At 38.2% G+C, this 24070-nt stretch overlaps 3 protein-coding genes across 7 annotated transcripts in view; 2 read left to right on the top strand and 1 right to left on the bottom strand.

Moving 5' to 3' along the window:
• LOC119560954 (serine-rich adhesin for platelets) overlaps positions 1 to 23615 on the bottom strand; it is a 60735-nt gene extending 37120 nt beyond the window's left edge. For 4 of the 5 annotated variants that reach the window (XM_037874697.1, XM_037874698.1, XM_037874702.1 and 1 more), the window contains exon 1: positions 22633 to 23615. In XM_037874697.1, the coding sequence (XP_037730625.1) occupies positions 22633 to 23040 (408 nt within the window). In that variant the 5' untranslated portion in view covers positions 23041 to 23615. Of the gene's footprint in view, positions 1 to 14124; positions 14193 to 14776; positions 14919 to 22632 lie in introns of those variants that run through there. The other variant, XM_037874700.1, reaches the window with a different exon arrangement.
• LOC119560956 (pyruvate kinase) lies at positions 9595 to 16580 on the top strand. Its single transcript, XM_037874704.1, has 3 exons — positions 9595 to 9795; positions 9855 to 12197; positions 15918 to 16580. The coding sequence occupies exons 1-3, from the start codon at positions 9793 to 9795 to the stop codon at positions 15942 to 15944; spliced, it is 2373 nt and encodes a 790-aa protein (XP_037730632.1). The 5' UTR covers positions 9595 to 9792; the 3' UTR covers positions 15945 to 16580.
• Positions 17057 to 18368, top strand: LOC119560957 (regucalcin). Its single transcript, XM_037874705.1, has 3 exons — positions 17057 to 17149; positions 17332 to 18050; positions 18109 to 18368. Exons 2-3 carry the CDS (start codon positions 17332 to 17334, stop codon positions 18299 to 18301), a joined length of 912 nt encoding a protein of 303 aa, XP_037730633.1. The 5' UTR covers positions 17057 to 17149; the 3' UTR covers positions 18302 to 18368.
• Positions 23616 to 24070: the final 455 nt, after the last annotated feature.

Below are 24070 nucleotides of genomic sequence, written 5' to 3'. Positions count from 1 at the left end.
GTCAAATCTTTCCTGGATCGGCAGCTCCCACGCCCAGTTAAATGACGCTTTAATTGCAATAAAAACCAACAGAAATGCTGCTTACGGGAAACAACTTTCCGAAGAATAATGGGAAAATAATGCCTCTAATTATCATTAGTAGGAAATTTTAAAGACCTAGGGAAGAACCAACTATGACGCTCCAGAATCTCGCCAAGAGAAAACCTGCAGCCAAAAAAATATCTAAAACAAAAGATATATGGTAAGAGGAAGGAGGAGGTACTTCCTACTCCCACAAACGGTTGTCATTAGTCAGAATGGAGGCAGCAGCCGCAGATATAACAGATATATGGCCGCAGTGGCACCAACGACATCGGGGAAAAATAGAAAGCCGTCGCGGCGAGAAAGCCAAAAAGAACTTAACACAATTTACACTCACGAACGCTTTTCCTACTTAAGCGTAAAAGCTGGAAAATTATCTGCGGGTTCAAGTGAGTATCTGTGTGTTCGTGGAGATGACAACCGCAAGTGGGTGTGTGTTTATTGCAGCTCCAATTGCGAATTATCGCACAAATACACAAATGCCACCGACCGCGAAACCCAAAACGAGCTCACGTACGCACTTCCCAGCTGGAAAATATATTATTAAATACTATTATACGATGAACACATTCAATTCAAAGTAATTCCGTCTAGATGAAGTCGATTCTGGAAAGCCCACGAAAGCTATATCAAATAACGCGGATGTAATACTATTATATAATTTTCATGATGTTTATAGATAGGTCTTGAAATAAAGAAGATGAAAGAGGAGGCTATTTATATAATAATAATATTTTATCGAGGGTTAAGGGACTAAAAAATTAGTAAAGACGAGTTTCATTATGGTTTCTAGTACAAATAACCATTAAATAAGTATAACCTAACTAAATATAATGCTACCATTTAATATTATATACTAAATATACTAAAAATAGTAAACATATTTTAATTCAAACTGAAGTAAAGGCATCTAAAGTAGATATTGCTTCACAGTATGAAAGAAGCCGGATCTACAGTACGTTCCTATAGGTAAGTACCCCCTAACCAAAGAAAAATCTGGAGAAATCTCGGTTATGAACCGCTAATGCGCTCAATTAACCTGCACAGCTCCAATTGCAGTTGCATTAACTATCAATTTTCTCTTTCATTGTTCTGCTCTGGGCCAGTCTTATGTGTAATTACAATCATTCTGATGGTCGGTCGGTCGGTCACACATGCGTAGAGATGCGTTGCGCTTGAGTATCTAAAAGATACACACACCACACACTGCCTGGCAATTAAGAGTGTGAATTTTGAGCCATAAAACTGTTGCAGCAGTTGGCCCGTTGCTCGCTGTCATTGTTGTAGTTGCTTGTATCCGATTTTTTCGGGTGAAAGTTGTGTTCTATGAGATCTTAAGATGCTGTTTTTGTTATTTGTTACAGATTTTTCTTTGCCTTTTTGTATGTCAGTTGGGTCTGAGCAGTTTCCTTGACATAATTAGCTCACTCGCATATCTTATCGTGGCGAATAGTTCACATGAGCTGGCTCAAATCAAATGAATCTGCGGGCCCGTAGAAAGTTCCCAATGTATCTGCAAGATAGCAGCAGCAGCAGGAGGTAAGACCAACGTTGTCTGAACAAACATCTTAATTTCACAATAATTGCGCAAATGAAATTGAAAAGCCCCAGAGAATGCTCGTTGGTTAATGGTAACCAATTTAAGAGACGGGCCCTCCTGTCTGCACAGGAAAAAATTCACGAACGAGCTATATTTAAATTAACTTGATAAACTTAAAGAAAAAGTTCGTTATATGTAAATTTAAAATTAATTTATAAAACAACTGAAAATTTTTAACAATATAAACAATTTAATTTTATTATTGTTAATGGGATAATGTTAATGAGTTGTATTTTTCAAAGAAGTTTACATACATCTACGGGCTTTGTTAAGAATTTGTTTAGGTTATTTAATAGGTGTTAAATAACAAAATATTTTTCTGGAGATCAAAAAATAATTTAAAATAACCCTATGACACTTTTTGATTGATTGGATTTATTTTAAAAACTCATGACCACATAATCATAATATAATATAGGAAATCGTTAGTGTTGATAGGCTGTAGACCTACCATTCTCGAGGTTGACAATACTTTTTAATGAATCCAGTCAGTTCATCAACACTGAAGCAAGTGTCAGACTGACTCCTTTTCTCTCAGTGTGCCCAACCTGGCTGACTGACTGACTCAGTGAGCGATCTGAAAGTGCAAACATTCAACACTGGTGGCACCAGCTGGACGACGATTGCCTCGCGGACAGGCGCAACCATCAGCGGATTGCAGAGTCGCGTTTGTTTCCATTTTTTTCTGGTTTTTTGGGGCGTGCGGCAGTGGCTGGGGCAATATTTGCATGGCCTGGCATACAATAGACAACAGAGTGGGAGAGCAGGTGAAAAGTGGCCGACAAAGAAAACAAACCTCGGATCTGTTGAATGGCGGCTGGTGCCCGTATTTGTACCCAGACCCATACCCATACCCGTGCAATTTCATAATGGCGTCGTCAGGCCAAGATCGCTGACGACATTACAGTTAGCCGAGATGCATCTTGGCCCGATTGCAGGGCCCAACTGCCTTATTTTCGGTCTCTGGTTTTCTTTTTTTTCATCTGTCTGTCTATCTGTCTGGACTGCCTGTCTGTTTGTCATGCCCTTTCCAAAAAAGGTTGTCGCTGCCTTTTAACAGCCATCGCATAGATCATACATTGGGCAATTTAAAAGCAATTTGAAAACCTTTGAACTCCCATTTGGCTCTGTCAATTATGGTTTTTGGTAAATTAATTTAAATTAAATTAGTTTAAATTTAATTGAAAACTAGACAATTTAAAGGGAGTTTGGTAACTTTTTTATAATAAGTTAATTACACGACTAATATTCAGAATTAATTATTCTTAAGTAAAGAACTATTTTTAGGAGGGATTTCTCAATGGCATGTTAAGGGTCTGGTTTGTTATATTTCGGAAAAAAAAATTGATATGAACTTAGATTGTTTAGCAAGACATATTTTGGTTTTCCAAGATGTAAATTCTTAAAGACATTTTTAAAATTATTTCTTTGATATTTACCAACATATACATATTAAAATCAAGTAAGGGTATTGCTATTTTAAAGATTTGTCCAACATTTTCTGTGGCAAAGTAATCATCTATCAGCTTTTTTGGTTTCTTTTGTCTGACCAAAATATGATCAATTGTTGCCATCGCTTTTTCTGCTGCTGCAGTTGTTGTATTTGGTGTGGTTGTTGCTGCTGCCACAATGGTTGCAGTTGTTGTTGCTGCTGTTGCTGTGGGTCGATCTTTCGAACAATAAGCGAATATTGTTCGCAAATGCGAAATAATAATAATGTTCAGCAGCCAAAATTGAGCCATGTTACCGCATCGACAACAGTCGGCAGTTGTAGCTGTTGCTAGTGTTGCTGCTGCCTGTTGCAAGTTGCAACAATAATTGAGCGCTTGGCTTGCTTTTGCTCTTTGTCTTGTTTTGTAATTGCCATGCAAAAAGGAAACACAAACGGACAACTTCAATGCATTTGTAATTACATTTGATTGCGACAATTATTTAAAAATAAAACAAAAATCACAAACCAAAATTGGTCAGCATTAAAAAATCGTGTGGTATGAAATGTAGCAGCTCCTTAAATGTGTTAAAAAAAAAGTATTATTAAAAACACATCATTCTCAATCAGTGAGGAGCGAAAATGAAGTTTTGCTAACAATCAGAACCAAAAAAAAAAAGTCAGACTTAATTAAGATTTGTTTTTTGCTCTGGAAATGAGGTCATCATCATATCCGTAACGGCTGTCAATTTGCGTTTGCTTATGTCTGATGATGAGGTATACCAAGGTATACCCAGGTCTCAGTGTCATAAAGTTTTTGCCATTCTGTGGCATTGGCCCAAAAGGCCCCGCTGGCAACACGCCACAAAACGCCGGTGAGGTATTATTAATTAAAAGGGAAATGCTGCCGCTGGCCAGTCGTTAAAAATTGAGTAATAAAGGTGTTTCCTTTTTTAACGACAATCAAATAGACACTGCAAGTCACTATTAAAATGATTAAATAAATATTTAAGTAATTAGCTTTAGGATCTAAGAAATGTTTTTGTTGGGGAAGGTATGGTATCTAATTGCAAGGAATGGTTGATTCTTTTTTGTTCTTTAAATATAATATGTTAATAATATTTTAGAATTGTAACACCGTATAATAATTAAAAATTTAAATAGTTATTCTACACTAATTCTATTCTTTTTGAAGTAGGACAACAATCAAAATCTCAATGAACTCTCTGTGCGGTTTTTCAAAAAACCTAATTTAAGCAGAATAATAAAAAACCGCAATACACTTATTCAAATCAATTGACACGGAAACCCATGCCAATTTCATATTCATAACAAGTGACGCAGACAACTCTATAAGAAGGTCTATTTTTGTTTCGGACTTTATATATATCAGTCTAGCCGAAATGCCTACGCGTACGCTTATAAATGTGCCAAAAAAATAACATTCAAAAAATTCAAAAGTAAAACCATTCAAGAAAAACCTATTCAAATGTTTATGTGACTTTAATTACGTGACAGCGCACATGGAATGGAACAACATTGAAATCCTATTAAATATGTATGCACTTATGGCCGCAGCACGGACACAAGTGTAAGCGATTGACACAGATACTCGCACCCTGAGAGATACACAGATACATCCACCGATTGTCGGATAGTCAGACAGTCAGATAGTCAGATAGTCGGAGAAATAGAGAGGGCGCTCCAAACATCCAAACATGGACACTTTAGCGAACCATAACCAAAAACCAAGTTTCGGAGGTGACGCAATTTACAAATAGTTGCGAGCGAAAAATTTGTATTTGCACACAAAATTCTACAAATACAAATAACAGTCGCCCGGTGGCAGTAGCTAACAGTATCTTTTGAATACATATTTGTTGAGCAAAGAGGAAAGCAAGTACACGGAGAAAAAAGGGGATTATCTTAACTCAATATTATGATAATCCTAAGCTGAAGTTTAGAATGGCGATGGAATATTATCTGGCTGATCTGGTGTTATAAATGCAAGATTAATAGGATAATATGATGGATATGATTATGAGACTTTAAACTATATATTCCATTGTTAATCCGAAAAACAATTTTACATAATTCCGACTGATCTGTTATTATAAATTTAAGATTTATTTTATAATATAATACATATGATTATGACACCATAAAATATATTCCATTGTTAATCTTAAAACCATTTTATTTATATAATTTTAATATTTAATCTTAGTTCTAAATTACAAAAGCGCTAGTTTATATAGATATTTTTTTCTTTGTTCCGAAAAAAACATTGTTTTCCTAAGACCTGGACAAGTAAACCCGGTCCGCCGTTCAAGTGTCCGTCAACGGATTGAATCGCATCGAATCGCATTGAATCGCATGTGGCAAGGTGTAATTTACCCTTCAATCAATGCGCAGCAAATCAGTTGGCAATGTGCTGTGCGCAGGCGCACCTCGATGGACATGGGATCCCCCCGGCCCGTGCCGCGCCGCGCCCCTTCTCTTTTCGTTTTCGTATCAGTTGGCAGCACATTTGGGTTAACAATTGGTTAACTGTATACCGGCCATATCGGGGCTTGTGGCTATATTTATATACATACGAACATGTTTGTGTGTGCCGAATGACTAACTGGGCGCAAGGTGGTTTTTATACTCTGTTAAAAAAGCATTAAAAAAAAACTTGTGTGCAAGTCGGCAATGCCAGAGGAAAGCCAACAACTACCAAAGATACGATTTGGTATTTATGTATACAGCATAAGTGACTAATCGGATTTCAATGAGGCAGTTTGTGCCATATTCGCGAGCTGGTCAATAAATATTATAATAAATTTTATAGCCATTTGAAGCCAAAAAGGGGCAAGCCAAGTAAGTAGTACTTACTATTACTTAATTTTAATGGCTTCCCAGTTGCTAATACGTTTATTTTAGGAAACTGCTACACATATCTAACAATACTTCCTGCAAAACCCCTCAAATAAAATTAATTATTTTGATTTAATTACTTAATTTTAGGTTACTGCCACATCAATGCGAATGATTAATTGTTATACTTTTCTGGTTATTTTTTTTTTTAAAACAAATTAATTGTTTTATTGTCAGAAATATCGTTTACATTTCCTCATTCGCTGGTCAACTTTAGACCACATTTCTAACGTTAACTGTTTGGCTTGCCAAGAGTTAACCGAAAAACGGTGGAGGAGAAAAAAAATAACAGACAATAAGATGTTGATCATGTTGTAGTTGGCAGGTTAACAAGCAACCCGAGCAGCCTTAGGTGTGTATTTATGTTGAAAATATCTACGGCGAATTGGTGGTGCTTCCTTAATTTACCATGTTAATTGCTCAAATTAACACGCAGATAAATCGAGAGACAAGTCAACAAACCCGGCCGTCGAGTCAACAACTTGGTTGCGCTTCAAGGCAGCCAAGGAAAACGTTTCCTTTTGGCCAGCAACCACAAACAATGCGTCCAGTTTGGACAAACATTGTGCAGCAAACCATTTTCCTTCCACAAACCATTGCCATTCCCATTTTTATTCCAACTTCCCACGTTGCGCGGCAGGTAGCCGCAAAAACTTGTAGAACGTGCTGGTTAAAAATGGAAAAATTGGTAAAAATAGCCATGCCAGTTGCAGCAACAAATTTTCAAGTTTAAATCTAAATGTGGCAGTAAATCGTGCCTGGCCGGCAACGGAGATGAAGATACTGTTAAGAGTCCAAGCTCCAAGAAAGCCGGGCTCAAAGAAATTAGAAGCGTGCTGAGGGCAGACTGTCTGGGGATGGTAATCATCGCTGTAATCAGTTTTTTTTCTTTTTTCTGAATGGGGTCACTTTGGTCGAATAATGAACCGAATTTCCACAAAATGTTTGTCACACTTTTGACATTTGCACGACTTGCTTGTCTGCAGAAAAGAGTTCCCAAAATAAATGAATCGGGAATGAGAATTAAGACAGCGACTGCCATTCACTGGGCACGCAAGCAAAAGCCAAATGAAATGCAGTTCTTCTTGTTTGGTTGTACAATGCGGCGTATGCGCAATGCCTGGTGACAAGCGAGCTGAATTTAATTTACGTAGCTGCGGTGAAATCGAGTGAGTTATTACTTAAACAATTTTTAAAACCTTAACTAACATAGTTATAAGGAAATATGATATTTTACAGCAAAGTTTTTTTCGCAACTTTCAGTTTGAAGTTTTGATAAATTTAAAAATAATGATTCTAGTATCAAAAAGAAGGGATATAAATTATTAAGGTATATTAAATTTGGACGTATTTATGAAGCTATAATCATATGTTCCAGATACTTTTATAATACAAAAATGAATGAAACCTTTTGTATAAAAAATAACTGAAAGAAATAATGTTTTAGGAGCAATTAAAAAAATCGTTATATTTATTTAACTCTCGATTAATCTCAAACTTCAATCGATAAACTATTAGCAAGCGGAGATAAACATTGACTTTTAAACTTTAGAGTTTGGAAAGTGGGGCGCGACTTTTGACGCACTTGGCAAAGTTCACAAGTGTTCGCAAAAGTTAAGTGTCGTCAAATCGGCAAAGAGTATAAAAAAAAAGGCAAGGGAACCATCTACGAGACGAAGAATCAACAGACCGGCATTTGGCTGGTTGTTAAATTTAAAACTTTAATGTCATGCACGAAGGAAAATGTGTGGAAAATGCATTTGCGTGGCCACCACATGGCAACACATACTATATAACACACGAAATCATCGGCTTGTTGAGGAAAATCAGGGGGAAAAACATACAGAAGAAATAAAATAAAACGGCAGCGCGAAGCGCGAAAATATCTCAAAACAAACAGATGCAGATGCGGCGAAAAGCGGGCGGAAAAGCCGAGGAAAGTGCACGTAAACAGAGATAGGCAAAAGCAGCTGAAAAGAGGGAAAAAAAGAAACAATATTTCCGCATTCCTCGCCTCAGGCAACCGGGCAAACATATTTGACAAAAATTCGCTGCACCATTGAGATATTCAACTTTCAGGGTAACTCGCTCATCTAACCCAAATTCGACACCATTCATTTTTTATTATTATTATATGATTTTTTTAAATTGGCCAAATCAGCAGTGGAGCGGCTAAAAGAAGTTTGGTTCCAGCGAATCTGCAACTCGTTTCGATTGGAAAGTGTTGCCAATTTGCTCAACGACGACGATGGTGAATTTAATTGTGCGCTTTATTAGCGCAATTTATGCCCCAGCCGAGTTGGCTCAATGCTCCCATCGAAAGAAACAGCGGCTCGTGCTCTGCACCTCAACTCCAGTCAACTCAACTCCATTTAGTTTGGCCCGACTCGATTCAACTCGACTCGACTCTTGATTATTATTTCTCAGTCATTGCAATTTCGTCTTATTTACGGCAATTACGCTCTAAATTCAATTGTTACGAAATTATGATGATTTATACACTCTGACTCCCGACATCCATCCATCCATCTGTGTGTCTACGTGTGTCCGAGCGATATCCGTGAAACTTTTCAATCCACCCATGGATCAGCGCCATAGAAAGTAGAACAGGGCACGAGAGTGAGAAAAGCCAAGCGAACAATGGCAATGACAAAAACACACGGGCACAAAAGCCAAGCCGAAAATGAAAACTGAAAATGAACAACAATCAACCAAAAGTTAAATGATTACCCAGTATCTCGTAAATCAGGGCGTAACCTATTCGCAATTTTACGATAGAAAAAATACATTAAAATTAAATAACTCAAAGAAATGTAAAAACTTTCTTATAAAAAAATTGAAAATTTTAAGGTTTTCAAAGGCTTGTTATGTAAAGATTTAATTCAACATTCCCAAAAACATTTTTACTCGGTACTCATCAGTCGAATTAAAAATCCCCACACACCCTTAAGCTTAATTTTTTGCGAAAAATCACATGACAATTGCAAACCAAGTTATTATAATATTATTATACGACTTATTTGGCGAATAAATAAAAAATAAATTGAAGTATATATAGACATGTATTATCGCTATTGTGCCATTTCCCAGGGGCGGGGGTGATGGGGGCTATATGTGTGTGAACTGTTAAATGTGCGAAATATCACAAGTCAGAAATACAAAGACTAAGACCGTCTAAGAGTCGAATGTTAAACAACCATCCAACGTGCAAATAACAGTATTTTTACTTAGCTTTTTCAGGATCTCAAGGTTAAACCTGGCCTACTATATCTTTATTGCACTCTATTATTCAGACAGCTGTGGCAAATGCATTCGCGTTCTAAGCAAACAAAACATTAACTGCGATGAGTGCAAATGAATGAATCAGCCTTTGAGCGAGTGTCAAAACAGAATGGAAATTTCATGGGCTGATATATGGATACTCGGCAAAACAAACAATAGACCAACTCTATATATGAACGAAATTGGTTTCGGATGTAGGTTGTGATAAGGCTTTTCAAGGTGTGTTTAGGTAAGATATCTGATGTACAATCAAAATAAATTTAAAACGGGTCTTTCCCCTTTGGTCAATATGGTTTAGCTTTACAATTCAGTTTTGGTCTAAATTTTAAGTAATTTCATTTCGATTTCTCAAAATTTCTTCAAAATTAGGAAGTACGCTGGAAACCTTTGCCGGAGGACGGTCCTCTGCGATGTGTCTCCATTTCCGACTACCCCATCGATCCTCAGATTTCGCTGCTATGCACGGGATTGCAAAAAGAAGATGGTGAATTCTTTAGGTTTTCTTAAATCAATAAATTTACTAACCAAGGCACTATCCGTCAGGAACCAAAACCAAAACCAAAGTTCCAACTAGACCGAGGACCTTTTCTTTCCCAGCTGGACTACCAGTCCCGTCTGCAGTTCCAAACACCTGCTTTAAGGTTACCACTCAGCGCTATTATATGCACCATTGGACCCTCATCCAACCGACCTGAAGTTCTCCTGGAGCTCATTCGAGCTGGGATGAGGGTGGTGAGTATAAACATGTCTAACGACAACCACGATTGCCATTGCCAGACGATCCAGGCGGCCCGTAAAGCCATCTCTACGTACGTGGAGCAAACGGGACTGCCAAGGACCTTGGCCATAGCTCTGGACACCAGAGGTCCACAGATTAGAACGGGAAAGCTTTCCTCCAAAATCGAACTCAATCCCGGTGACAAAATCACCCTGAGCACCAACAAGAAGCTGGAGGAGACTTGCTCAAAGGAAAAGATCTACGTAGACCATCAGCAATTACCTAATAACGTTCAGCCCGGAAATCGTATCTTCATCGACGATGGATTAATATCCTTAGTGGTAAAGAAATCCACGGCAGAGGAAGTGATCTGTCAGGTGGAGAAAGGTGGCAAGCTTGGATCCCACAAAGGAATCAATCTGCCGGGTATTTCAGTTGATCTTCCCGCCATAACCGAACAGGATAAGCTGGATCTTAAGTTCGGGACAGATCAGAGGGTGGACATGATCTTCGCGTCGTTCACCCGCGATGCCAAGGCTGTTAGCGAAATTCGGAAGGCACTGGGACCGTCGGGTGAACACATAAAGATCATCTCCAAGATCGAGAACCAACAGGGACTGTCGAACATAAACGAGATTATCCGCGAATCTGATGGCATCTTGGTGGCCCGTGGTAATTTGGGCTTGGAAATACCCACGGAGGATGTGCCGTTGGCCCAGAAATTAATTGCGGCCAAGTGCAACCAAGTGGGAAAGCCGGTGATCTGTGCCACCCAGATGATGGATTCGATGATATGCAAGCCGCGACCATCCCGCGCCGAAGCCTCGGATGTGGCCAATGCGATCTTCGACGGTTGTGATGCTCTAATGTTGTCCAGTGAAACGGCCAAGGGAAGGTATCCAGTGGAAAGTGTACAGTGCATGGCCAAGATATGTGCCAAAGTCGAGTCGGTTTTATGGTATGAGAGTGTACAGAACAGCCTTAAGAGGAAAATTCGAATGAGTTCCGGCGATCACATTTCGGCGGTGACTACGGCGATCACAGATGCGGCTACTATTGTTCAAGCCCAGGCCATTGTGGTGGCCAGTCCGTGCCCCGTGGTATCCCAGATGATCAGTCACCAAAGGCCACCCTGTCCCATTGTGATGCTCACCGGTTGCCAAGCCAAGGCGGCTCAATCCTCACTCTTCCGAGGAATTCACCCACTCCTCGTGGAGGATATGGTCATCGGTAGCTTGAACTTCCATCGCATCATGCAGTCGGGCCTTAAGCTAATGGCCAAGATGGACATCATAGAGTCTGGTCAAAAGGGTACTGTGGTGGTGGTCAATGCCTTGTCGGCGGACAAGATCACTTTCCGATTGTTAACCATTCGTCAGCCTACCACAGCAGAGAGAGATCAGGAAGAGCTCTGCCGGAAATTAAGCCTTCAGCAGCGGTGCAAGGAGATGGCTCAAGAGGAGTCCTGCCAAAAACTCAAGCAGGCGGAAGAATACCGAAGAAAGCAGGAAGCGGGGAAGTGCAAGTCGGCTGAAACGTGTATGAAATCCGAGGAAAAACCAAGTGTCTGTCCGAAGAAAGAGTGTTCTAAGCAGGACGATGAGGCCTTGAAATGCTCTCGGCTTAAAAAAGAAAGGCAAGCGCAAGCAGAAGCTGAGCAGAAACGGAGGGAAGAATTTCAAAAGGCGGAAGATTGTCGGAGAAAGCTGGCCGAATTGTGTAAGAAATCCGAGGAGAAAAAAGAATGTTTGAAGAAGGACGATAAGTTGATAAAAGAAAGACAAGCGCAAGCACTAGCTGAGAAGAAGCCGAGAAAAGAATCTAAAATATCGGAAGATTGCCGGAGAAAACGCGAGTTGATAGAATGCCGGAGGAAACGCGAGGCGGAAAAATGCAAGCTTCTCAAAATATGTACCATACCCATAGATAAACTAAGTGCCTGTCAGAAGAAAGAATCCCCAGAAGACGACTGTACGGAAAGACAAGCAGAAGCAGAAAAGAAGCTGAGTGAAGATTCTGATATGTCCTGGGAAGTAAAACTCGAAAATTGCAAGACAGGAAAACCCGAAACCTGCAAACCATTGAAACTCGAAAGTTGCAAGATTATAAGACTCGAAAACTGCAAGCAACCGTGCGAAACAAAGGAAAATACTGAACAGAATGAAAAGGTGTGTAGGTGTATGCTGCAAGTATGAAGATACAATTGTTTTTTATGCCAAGGATAGAATTATCGCCGGAAGAACGTTCTCTATTGATTTATCAGCAGTTTATAAAGGCGTGTTCAAAGCATAAATCATTGGGTATAACAAAGTGAAGGGCTTTAACCAAAGCTTAGTTTTGAAAATTCATTTAGTTCAATTTTAGAAACTCATTAGGTATTAAATGCTATAAATGTAATCATAGAGTTCAGTAGAGTGTGGTAGGAAATCTCGAAAGCTTTCGCAATAAGAAAACGTTTTCAATTAGTTTTACTCTCCAATTTTTTTCTGCTCTTTTTATATTTCCAGATAAAGCAATTAGCAACGAAAGGAAAACAAAAGTCAAAACAGAACTGGAAAAAAATAATAAAGTAGTGAAAAAGAAAGGCAACCAATTGGGTTGAGAACTTAATTAGCTAACGTATGGTTGAAACAAGTTGAGTTCTGTGTTTTGTTTTTTAATTTAGCTGGAAATATGAAATAAACAAAGCTTTGGCGACAAATTTCACCCAACAAAAAAAAAAGAGGGGAAAAGCTGAATCAAACAATAACACAAAAAAAGCGTACAAAACGCAGCCAAAACAATTAAAAATGCCAACAGAGCAGTGCAAAAGTCAAACAAAGAAGGCAGAGACACATACACAAACCCAGTCTACATACAAAGTTTCAGAGTTATAAAGCGAGTGGAATACAATAATAATTGCTATATAGCGAACCGCCTTAACCGGGGAAGTTAAACCGAAAAACCCGCATGGAAATGCCAGAAGTTGAATAATTTCCAGAGGGGTGTGCTTTCAACCGAGTCAAGACCGTGCATAATCAATCCGAAATGAATGACACAAGTGAGTCGACTAGAACTCGACTCTAGTATAATAACAGTCTCTTAAGATCTCTAAACGAAGTCCCAGCAGCATGGCTTGCATACAAATTACCGTCTTGTAACAATTAAAAATTAACCAGTAGTTAGTTATCTTCTTAATTAACAAGATAAACATAGTGTGGAGGGAAAGAGAGGCAGCACCGCTGTCTTGGTCATTTTAAACCTTGTCTATGTAATTAGCTAAGTAAATGCAGAAGGTTACCAGGGGGTGGGAATAATGGGGTGGGTAGGAAAATTGCAGCGCAAAAAATGCAGGCAGGAATCGGCAGGGTGGTATGGGATCAGTATGTTACTCGTGTTGGGCAAGGTTATTATGGGAATGCGGGTGTATCAGAGGTGGTTGAACTCAGAACTCGAACCTTCAGTACGAAAACTATTATTTACTAGTATTAAACAGAAATGAATACAAAGCAAAGCGTAATATTTATTGGTTAGTCATATACAAACATATTCACTTCCTTAATTAATAAATATTTAATACATTTTGGATTTTTTTTTTGTTATGTGTATAACCTCTAATGAGAACTATGATTTTAATAATTTTAAATACAAAATAAATAAATAGTTAATATATTTTTTTCAATTATCAGATTGGCACTTATTAAACCACAAGTATGCGTGGTTTGTAAATTGTAAAATAATGATACGATAAAGTTTTGTGAATAATACCAGAGCTGTAATTTTTTCCTCATAAGAATTATTTGTCAAAATTTCTGACGCACTATCATTATTATTTCTGTAGGCCTAAAGAGTTAAAAACAAAGTATGTGTGTTTTTTGTCCATTTAAGTTCTGAGTTTCTATTTCCCATTCCAAAAAACTACCAACACAATTTGTTATAAAAAGCCTCTTATAGAGCTCTCCGAAGTCAAATCGCAACTTCAAAATGATCGGTTATTAAATCGGATTTAAAAAGATTCCCACTTCCGCTAGCAGTTTGAGAAAACTGACGTGGAAGGAACTCGATTTATCAAAGCGAATTGGGTTATACGAACTAGATAGGCCTTAAGATACGTACCATTTATCTAGTTAAATCTCATTTAAAACGGGTCTCGGCTAGAATGTGGAAATCGCTGTACAGCATGCCTGTTGGTCGGTTGTCCGAAAATGAAAATTGATTAATCCAAATGAATGCGGTGCGATGTCTAAGTGGGTTTATTTCGGTTTTAATTTACTGATATTTTCGACTTTGGAATCATTTGATTTCTCTGATATGGTCACAAGTCACTTTTCATTTTCTTTTCCTATTTTTTTTGCCAACACACGGAGATAAATATTTTTCGATTTTGCTATGGGGGACTTTCGGGTTGTTGCGTTAAAAATTTCACTTTTAGTGCCGGGGTTTCGTAATACCTGGCTGGACGTAAAAACTAGATATCTTTTATTGATTTATTTAGTATGCAAAAAGAGAGCGATCTCTTGGTTTATATTTTATGTGTGCGTGTGAGCGACTTAAATTATTTCGAACCGAAAATGTAGAACGCGATCGAAGCGCGTCTTCGCAGCACACAAATACAATTCACCGACACTGAAGAAGCTTTCGCGATGAGAATAAAGGTTGTGAAGTGATTCAGCTCCCCGAGATCAGATGACGCAGAATCGTCTCTTTGTTTTTGGGGCCCTTGAAACACTCGTTTTTTTTTTAAATCTTTGTGTATATATTTGCTTACAAAATATTGAAGCACGTGTGCTAGACAGAAGAATATACGTGTATCTCGCAGATACTGTTTCAGTACTAGATACGATACGAAAAAAATAAAAACCAACAAAGCGTTATCGCGTTGTACGCGGCTCTGCAATTGTTTGACAACTAAAGGAAAATAAAGCCAGCGAGAGACCAACAGCTGCGAGTCGTTAGCTCAGTTTCGCTGAATAAGATACACTTACAGAGAGAGAAAAAGAGGGTGAGAGTGGCGCTGAGCAAGAGCGGAAGTCGAGTGAGACTCTCTAGCGGCTAACTGCTAGCCCTGGCAGCTGCTAGCTCTCGATTGCCATGAGTCATGTGAGCGCTGAGTGAAAAAAACAAAAGAAAATAGGTTTACTTGGTCTTTTATCCCAGTTTTTATATAATTTTTAATATTAACTTTATTTTTCTAGTTTTACCCTTTTTAATTAAAACAAATAACTTTACTTTAGTATTCCTTGAAAAACCAACACCTTTTCCTGTTAATTATAATTTCGAGTGAGTATTTTTCTTTCAGCCAGCTGAATAAAGAGCACCAAAAGTCAGAGTCACTCAATAAAAGAGTGCTCTCAAACACTTAAGAGCATTATCACGTATCAATACACAACCTGCATCTGCTGCATCACCTTCGGCTTCTTTATTTTTGAGGATCCTATCATCGCAAAGGTTATTTTTTTTCTTCTAGACACACGCTTGTTTTTATTTGTTTACACACTCTGTTCGGTGCGTTTAATTTCTAGGTAAACAATCGCCACTTAGGGCGCCCGCTTAGATGTAATCAATTACAGATAATTAAGACAGAACTCCACGAGGAGCACAAAAGAAGCAGAGAAATCAGAAGAATGCAAGCGTGTAAAGTGTGGCAAAGGGTAATGCACTGGGCCAAAGACACATAGCAGACATCAGCAACATCGGACAGCAACAACAAGTTAGAACCGATATCAAAGATTCCGACTTTAAGATACTTGCTACTTAGTTTATCGCAGCAATGATTTATTAGTTATATGACTAGCTATAAAATACTTTGTTTTGTTTCGAAATATAGATCATAATAGATTTTGATATTATTATATTATAAAATATCTTAAAAACTACTTGTATTAAAGAAAGATATTATTTCTTTCTAGGCTTCTATATATCTACGAGTTTTATGAGTTTTTATCATGAACATTTTTTCTAGTTACATAACTCTAGACAAATCTAGTATACCCCACTAACTATGTAATCCCCGGGTATGACAACCGAGCAACTCATTAGTTTTTATTATGGTTGCTGCCATTGGTGTTGATGTTGCAGAGCCATATGAAGGAGAGGAAAAACCGCCATGGACAAGTACAGTAAAAGACCAAAGAGGGGAGCCAACGCTCGAGTGACCCACTGTCCAAGTGGACGGCCTTTCTTATCTATCCATCGCTACCTCTCTCCCTCTGGCTGCTTAATTACATGCCAAGGAGTTGAGACAGAAACTAATATCATACTATATAGTACGGGGAAGACACTACACTCCAATTCTTTGGGGTTGCTAGTGGGGCATATGAAGGACACAACACACAACCACCAAGTTGCCATGGAACCAGCGCAAAAGGTTTAATCGATGACCCGCTCGAGCTCTCTAAAGGAAAACAACTTCAGATTGAGTTGGTTATTTATGGAAATTGATAAGACAACGTACGCATATACCATGGGTTTTACGGCCTTTCATTTCCATACACTTTTTAAGTGCCTCGCCATGGCTACCAATATGAAATATCTAAGCAATGCTATTCTTAATTATATCTACACACATGTATCTGTTTATGAACACAGATAATAGATATGCATGGTGCGTTTGATAAATTCATGAGGACTATAAAATGTGTGAAGAGATTATGATGGAATCATTTCTCTTTTTTGGAACATGATATGACAAATGAAATATCTCTATAGGTAATAACAGTGAAACCTCCTAACCAAGTTCGTTCAGCAAAAATTTAATACAACTTGGATAATTTGTACTTTAATGAATAATCTGAAACGCAATATCTATTTATTTTATATTACGGCAGACTAACTATATAATCTAAATAACTATATTATTAACTTATTAAGTTTATTCGAGTGTTGCAAATAATTTCACCATCATATTATGGTATTCTACCTCAATAATTAATTTAGCCGGGTGTTTTTGTGTGTTGGTGGCAATAAGTTGATAACAGCTATATAACAACTTGAATTAATGCTTATCAATTGGGCTTGTATGGGTGTGGGAACCTCTATAAAAGCATTTCAACTAACCCGATTCAATTCAGTTTTGCTAACGTTAGCTGACCGAGAAGTGTTCAACGGTTTTCCAGCAGTAAATAAATAATTAATCTCAAAGGTGAGAAAAAAAGAGAGAGTGTCATTAAATACAGAAACGCTAGATGTTTATTATATACTATATATAGCAATTTAATAACTGTATATAATACGTTTCTGTCATTGTCTATTTAATTATCACTTTTTGAGTGTGCAAAAAATAATGAAAAATTAAAACCTTGATTGTTTTATTTCTGTTTCTAGATGTCGTACAAGGTTGAAGCTCTTCCCGATTCCTATGCCGCCCTGGGCGAGGGACCCCACTGGGATGTGGCCCGCCAGAGTCTGTATTACGTGGACCTCGAATCCGCGGGCATTAATCGCTACGACTTCAAGCAGAACAAGGTGTACAAGGCTAAAATCGAGGGTGAGGTCTTTGCCTCCTTTATTCTGCCCATCGAGAACAAACCCCAGGAGTTTGCTGTGGGCTGCACCCGACGCACCGTCATCGTCCAATGGGATGGAGTCTCGGCGGTGGCCAAGGTGGTTCGCACCCTCTTTGAAGTGCAGCCGGATGTCCAGGACAACCGCATCAATGATGCCAAAACCGATCCCAATGGTCGCTTCTATGGTGGCACCATGGCCGTTAGTGGCGACATCTTTACCCAATGGAAGGGTGAACTCTACAGCTGGCAGGCCGGCGGACAGCCCAAGGTCATTAGGAGCGAGGTGGGCATCTCCAATGGTTTGGCCTGGGATGTCAAGGCCAAGAAGTTCTACTTCATCGACACCAACAACCATGAGGTGTTGGCCTATGACTATAATCAAAGCACCGGTGCCATTAGCAACCCAAAGGTAATCTTCGATCTGAGGAAAATCCGCCCAGAGGGTCCATTATTCCCCGATGGCATGACCGTGGACACGGAGGGCAATATCTATGTGGCCACCTTCAACGGTGGAACCGTCTTCAAGGTTAACCCAAGGTGAGTTTGTAGTTTTTCTTCCGAGTCCTGATATTTAATAACTATTTTTTCTATATAGCACCGGCAAGATCCTGCTGGAGATCAAAATTCCCACCACTCAAATCACCTCGGTGGCCTTTGGAGGTCCCAACCTGGACATTCTGTATGTGACAACCGCCAACAAGTTCGACCAGCCAAAACCAGCTGGCACCACCTACCAGGTCACCGGTCTCAATGCCAAGGGCTATGCCGGCGTCAGTCTAAAGATCTAGATTATAGAGTACTTGTATAATAGCATTTAATTAAATGGGCAAGTGTTTACTTGTTACTGAAATAATACGAATTTGAGTTGTGGGTAGGGTACTTATGGATTTTTATATAAAATTGTACTTTCGGTGAGGCTTTTCCCTACCAAATAATCTTAAAAACCTTACAGTACTTGAATAATATTCTTGGAATTACCAATAAAAATATTCAAAGAAATTACAAAATAAATGTGTAAAAGCAATGTGTATAATAGAAATCAATAACAAATCTTATTTTCCCTTGGGGTATGTGAAACAATCCTCTGGTTTCAAGCGAGATAAGTAAGAACCACTTCACAAAATCAATGGATTGTTGTGAAATTGATATATAGCAAAGCTATGCCCTTGGTCTTGTTTTTGTAGGGCAAACGGTTTCGATTAAATTGGAATTTCAATGGTTTTGTCATTAACATCTACTGACGTACCCTCCAGCGAGATATTACTACTTAATTGGCCAAACAGATACCAGGAGATACGTGGAATAGTTTTAGGGGGCTCGTACTTCATAGATTGTACTTGTCGGATGTTTACAGTTCCATGGAATATTTTAGAGGTCTAATCTAATCTTGATGGAACTGCAAATCACTAGGTTTAAAATCATGTTTAGATGAGTTTAGGATGCCTTATCATTTAGGTATTTTCGTGGGAGGTACTTATAAGTATTAAACCTATTAAGTAACCATAAAATCTATTTTTACATCTAAAATATGGTTATGTGCAAATATTTGTTTTATTTTATCTTATCGCTTATGCATTTATAAGATAACCAAATTAGCCGTTATTAGTAATTCAAATGAGATTTAAACGGAAATTTTATGAATACGAACAGCACGCAATCAACAAACGCCTTGCAAAAACCAAACTTTTTCAATAAATAGCAAATCAATCGCTTTAAACAAATGTATTTGTTCCCAATAAATAAAATATGTAAGGCAATTTAAAGGAGGGCACAATATTGATTGTAAGTGAAATGTAAACTGTGGCTAGGAAAAAGTTGTGGGAATCGAGGAGGTCTCTGGGGCCAGTCCAATCAAAAACATATTTCTACAGAAATTGAAATGAAAATAAAGGGCGAGGGAGATGAGAGATCGCCTCGACAATTGTTTGCGCTGCACCCAAAACAACTGTCCCACAATATATGGGTAATAAAATATACATTTATCCAGATACAGATACAGTATCCATATGCGCGCTGTTTGACAACTCGAGAATGCCACACAGACCGACACAGATCCAGATACCGAGCACATATGGCAGCAATAAACATAAAGCAAGACAAGAGATGGGGCTCAAAACTGAAAACTGGGGACTGGAACCTGCCACTTAAACCGCAATCAGAAACAAAATTGATTTAAATTTGAAAATGTAAACAACACCCGGCATGGAGGGCAGGCAAAAAAGGGGCTGATCTAACAGCAATGCAGCGTAATTGTATTATAACAACAGAGGCTGAAACTTCCAGTTCATGACCGACAGTGGTCTAGGTGGTTCCGAAAAATAAATGGATATTTAAAGCATTATTTACACCTTTTGCTTCCCCTTGAAACCTTAAAATTAAATATTTAAGTGGACAAAACAAAAGGTCATTGTACTTTAGTCGAGTACATAAAATGAAAGAGATTGTTAAAGCATTTAATTAATCATCCAAAATATCTTTTAATTATCAAGAATGTTCTAGTTTTTATAGAAATAGTACTTTCTTATCGAAGAGAATTTATTGACAGGTCTCAAAAAATAGTATGATCCACTGTGTCTTATAAATATCGCCCACAAGCATTCCTATCATATCGAATGGGGCATATCACATACGTTTGTGCCACACCCACTGGGCACTTTTCGAAAAACCCACGCTAGAAAGCGCACTAAACCAGTGGAAAGTGTCAAACGATCTGATCATTAAAAAGAAAGCATGAGAAATATCTATAGAAGATATTTAAAATGCAGATTGATTCCCAATTTAATTGAATAATAAAAGTATTGGTTGTAGGTTATAAAAAGGTTCACTATGGATATTACAACTATATGGAAATTAAATTAGGTGAGCAGTTTTATGGTCTGAAAAGAGATTAACAACATTTTTTCTTGTTAAACATGTATCCAAAATGCTTAATGCTTGTAAATGCATATGCTTAACAATTATTGGGCATTTTAAAGCTTTCATGTATGTATTTTTTTTGTAACTTGTACATTTTAGACATATTAGGAATACAAATAAACCATGAAAAATCGAAGATAGCTTCGAGAAAAGCTGAGTAAGGAAAAATTCAGGCAGTCACTTTTCGAAGCTACAGGTATTAATATCTTTTAGAGTATTGTAATATTAGAACAAAAAGTGTAGATATAATTTTACAATTTACTGTGTACAAGAAATGCATAAAAAAAGACTTTACATATTTTGAGGAAATAAACAATAGGATGTAAATAACCGCAGCTACAGATTTTTCCAGCAACGAAAAATGTGAATAGCATCGGGAAAGACCGAGGCGAGGCAAAAATACTGGCAAACATTTTTCGGGAGCTTTGTTGTCTGCCTCTGCCGTCTGTTAATGAAGCTTACGAGCAGCGGCGCACAAGTTGCAACTCACTGAACTGCAACAAAAATAACAACCACAGGCACAAGTGAAGCGTTGCAGTGCGCGACAGAGAGGGCAGACTGTACGGGCGGGACAGAGAGAACGAACCGCAAGCGGGCGGCAACAAAAGGAGAGCGCTTCGCCAGTCAATGGCTGCACCTGTAACCACCTGCCCATACCGCCCAGCCCACCCCCTCTCGACCGCTGCCCCCCTTCGCCCCTCCCCACCCCGCCCCCAAAATGAGACAAAGCACAGTTACGCTCGGCTTTGGCGGTTGGCTCATTAATGTCTGACACGTTTGAGCGATCACCGCACTGCAGAAACTCGAAAAATATACTGAAATAAATACAAAAACGCAGGCCCAAAAAAAATAAACTCAGAGTAAACAGTTTTTTAAGCCCCACTTGATTAACATTTAAAACGCATCTTTAATGCAGATCTGATTCTGCATGCACCGATTTCCGAGAGGAACACAAAGGCAGAGTGGCGTAGCCAAGCAGAACGTTTATAAATATATTACAGTAGATATCAGCTATAAAAATAAATGAAACTTAAAACAAAATGTCGAGGAAATGAATTTTTTTTTTAAATTAGACAGAATATAATAATATATAATATGTATAAAAATATCAGCTATAAAAATAGATCATACTTTAAATAAATATAATTATTTGGAATGTCCTACTTGGTCAAAATTAAATCGTTTAAGAAATATTTTAAAAGAAAAAAGATTCAAGATTGTTAGGATAAACTTTTATACAGAACATTAAACCAAATTAATTTGGTAAGATAAAAATTAATTTAAAAATAATTGAATATTTGTCAATTTAACCCTGGTTCTTGTTAACGACGCTTGCTGTTAAAATAAGGCATTGGGCGGGAATTATAAATGTAGATATGACACGAACAAAGTTGCAAGTGCAGCGGAAGTGATCCATTACGCAAGTTCAGAACGGAAAGAGCGGGTGCGATTGCTCGATATAAAAGATATGGAAAGGGGAAGGTGAAAAATGTTGTTATAACCTTTATGGGGTATTATCGTTTTGACTTACAACTTTAACCTTACTACTAAAAGACCAACTATAATATAAACTATCTTGAACTTGTAACAGCCATTTCTTTGTGTTGTCTGTGAGGTTCTGAAGAATTGAGAATATATAAGTATTTGTCAATATACCCACTAACAAGAATCAAGAATATAAAAATATTTCCTAATATACCCACTAACGAGAACTAAGAATATTACAAATATTTTTAATATACCCACTAACGAGATTTAAGAAATATTTGTTATTTTGTAATCTTAATCCAAAAAATATTCTTACTAATTTATATATCCAAATATATTAATATAATATATAATATAATATATTTAAAGAAGACATCAATCCATGTTCGTTTAACATTTTGAATACTGTAATTGGTCATATTCCTAATATTTTAGTCAACGGTAAATGAGAATTTTGTAAAACTTTGGAGGATAGGCTAGAAATCAGATTTAAGTTTCAGAAAAGTCTTTGTTGTGTTTATTGTTATTAAATTTGGTATGTGGCTGCTTTAAGAACTTTAAAACATTATTGTTATTAAATTTGGTATGTGACTACTTTAAAGAACTTTTTATTATTTCTACTAAATTATATATACAAATTTTAGACACAATAGATCCTATCGATAATCATATTTCAAATTCTGAGCATACACTGTTTTTGGCCAAATCGTCTTACCTTCTGGCTAAAAGCGGCTGCCTCCCTGGCCACGCCTACCCCGTCCGCCGAGTGGGCGTGCGTCGATGGTGAGGTCGCGTAGACGAAAAGCGGCAGCGAACTGAAGTTCCGTTTGTCCTGAAAGCGGCGGCTGAAGAATAACGGTTTGTGGCATCCCGCTGCAGCGGCTAATATTGTTCCTGTTGTTATTGTTGTTGTTTTTGTAACACTAGATGTTGCAGCATCTTCTTCGCTGTGCGCATTTGTTGTTGCTGTGGCCGCTGCAGTTGTTGTTGTTGTGGATGTTGCTGTTGTTGTTGGGGTCGCCATTGGCGTATCGCAATTTTCTCGTATTATTGCTGCTGCTGCTTCTTCTTCTTCTTCGGTGCAAGTTGTTGTTGTTTGTGTTTGGGTTTTTGTTGTTGGCATGACTACACTACAACTACTATAAATCGAATATAAATATATCGATGGAGGCGGGGGCGGGGGCGGTGCTGTGGGCGTGTCCCTGCAGCTGCTGGCGTCCTTTATTGTTGTTGTTGTTGTTGCGGTTATTTAGAGCCTTAGCATTATCCATCTCCATTTTTTTGTTGGTAAAAGTTCGCAGAGTATACCGCTCGCCAAAAAACTAGTAGCACTTGCACACTATCGCGTTCATTTTGGGTTTCTTTGTTTTTTCCCCTCTTCTCTTCTCTTCAAGTGCAAAAATAAAGTAGAAATTCTTGGCCATACAAAAGTGTGAGTTTTGTGTAAAAAATGCACAAAAAAAAACGCACGAAGCCGATTGCGGGGGTGGGAGCGAGATGGCAATACACGAGCGAGTCAAGGGGCCACGAAAATATGCCAAACAAGCCAACAAACCAAGAGAAACACTTGCACAACCCTACGGCATCCTAAGTTCAAGCAAATTAGCCACTAATATTGGGTAAATTACTTAATTAACAAGCACTTTTGTTTAAAATATTTCGCAGACAGTGGTAGCTAGAGCTGGAACAGAAATCGATGTTTACGCGATACTATTGTTGTTTCCAGAGAGGTGGCAACATCGATGTTGTCCCTGTTATCGATTATTTTCTATGTTCACTCTGTTAAGGGCTGTTCACACTAGCTTGGAGGTTCATTATCTTTTCCAAAACTTAAGCCTAGTACTCACATCGACGAAAACCGCGAGCTAACCATAGGAGTGAGCGAGAGGCAGATACGCGGCTAACGCTTTTCGTCGGGTGTGTTTTTCAACGCGGTACTCAGATGAGCTAAGGAAATACCAGAAAAAATACCAGATTTTGCGAGGGAATTTCGATGAACGCCGTTAACCGCGGCCCAAAGAATAAGAAATTTGATCTTTGGCGGTGTTCGCGCAAAGGCGATGCGGAAAATAAAAATTAAAAATGGAAGGAAAACCCCAAAATCGACTGAAGAAGGTCAGTGCAGATGAAATAGGACGCATAATAATGGGATT

Source organism: Drosophila subpulchrella, unplaced genomic scaffold (assembly GCF_014743375.2).
Source record: "Drosophila subpulchrella strain 33 F10 #4 breed RU33 unplaced genomic scaffold, RU_Dsub_v1.1 Primary Assembly Seq354, whole genome shotgun sequence".
NCBI lineage: Eukaryota > Metazoa > Arthropoda > Insecta > Diptera > Drosophilidae > Drosophila > Drosophila subpulchrella.
This window is presented reverse-complemented; position numbering and strand designations above follow the sequence as displayed.

Coding starts and splice junctions, on each gene's coding strand:
- LOC119560956 (XM_037874704.1), top strand. Junction 12,198..15,917: donor ATACTGAACAGAATGAAAAG/GTGTGTAGGTGT, acceptor ATTTCTTTCTAG/GCTTCTATATATCTACGAGT.
- LOC119560957 (XM_037874705.1), top strand. CDS start 17,332: ATGTCGTACAAGGTTGAAGCTCTTCCCGATTCCTATGCCGCCCTGGGC. Junction 18,051..18,108: donor GTCTTCAAGGTTAACCCAAG/GTGAGTTTGTAG, acceptor TTTTCTATATAG/CACCGGCAAGATCCTGCTGG.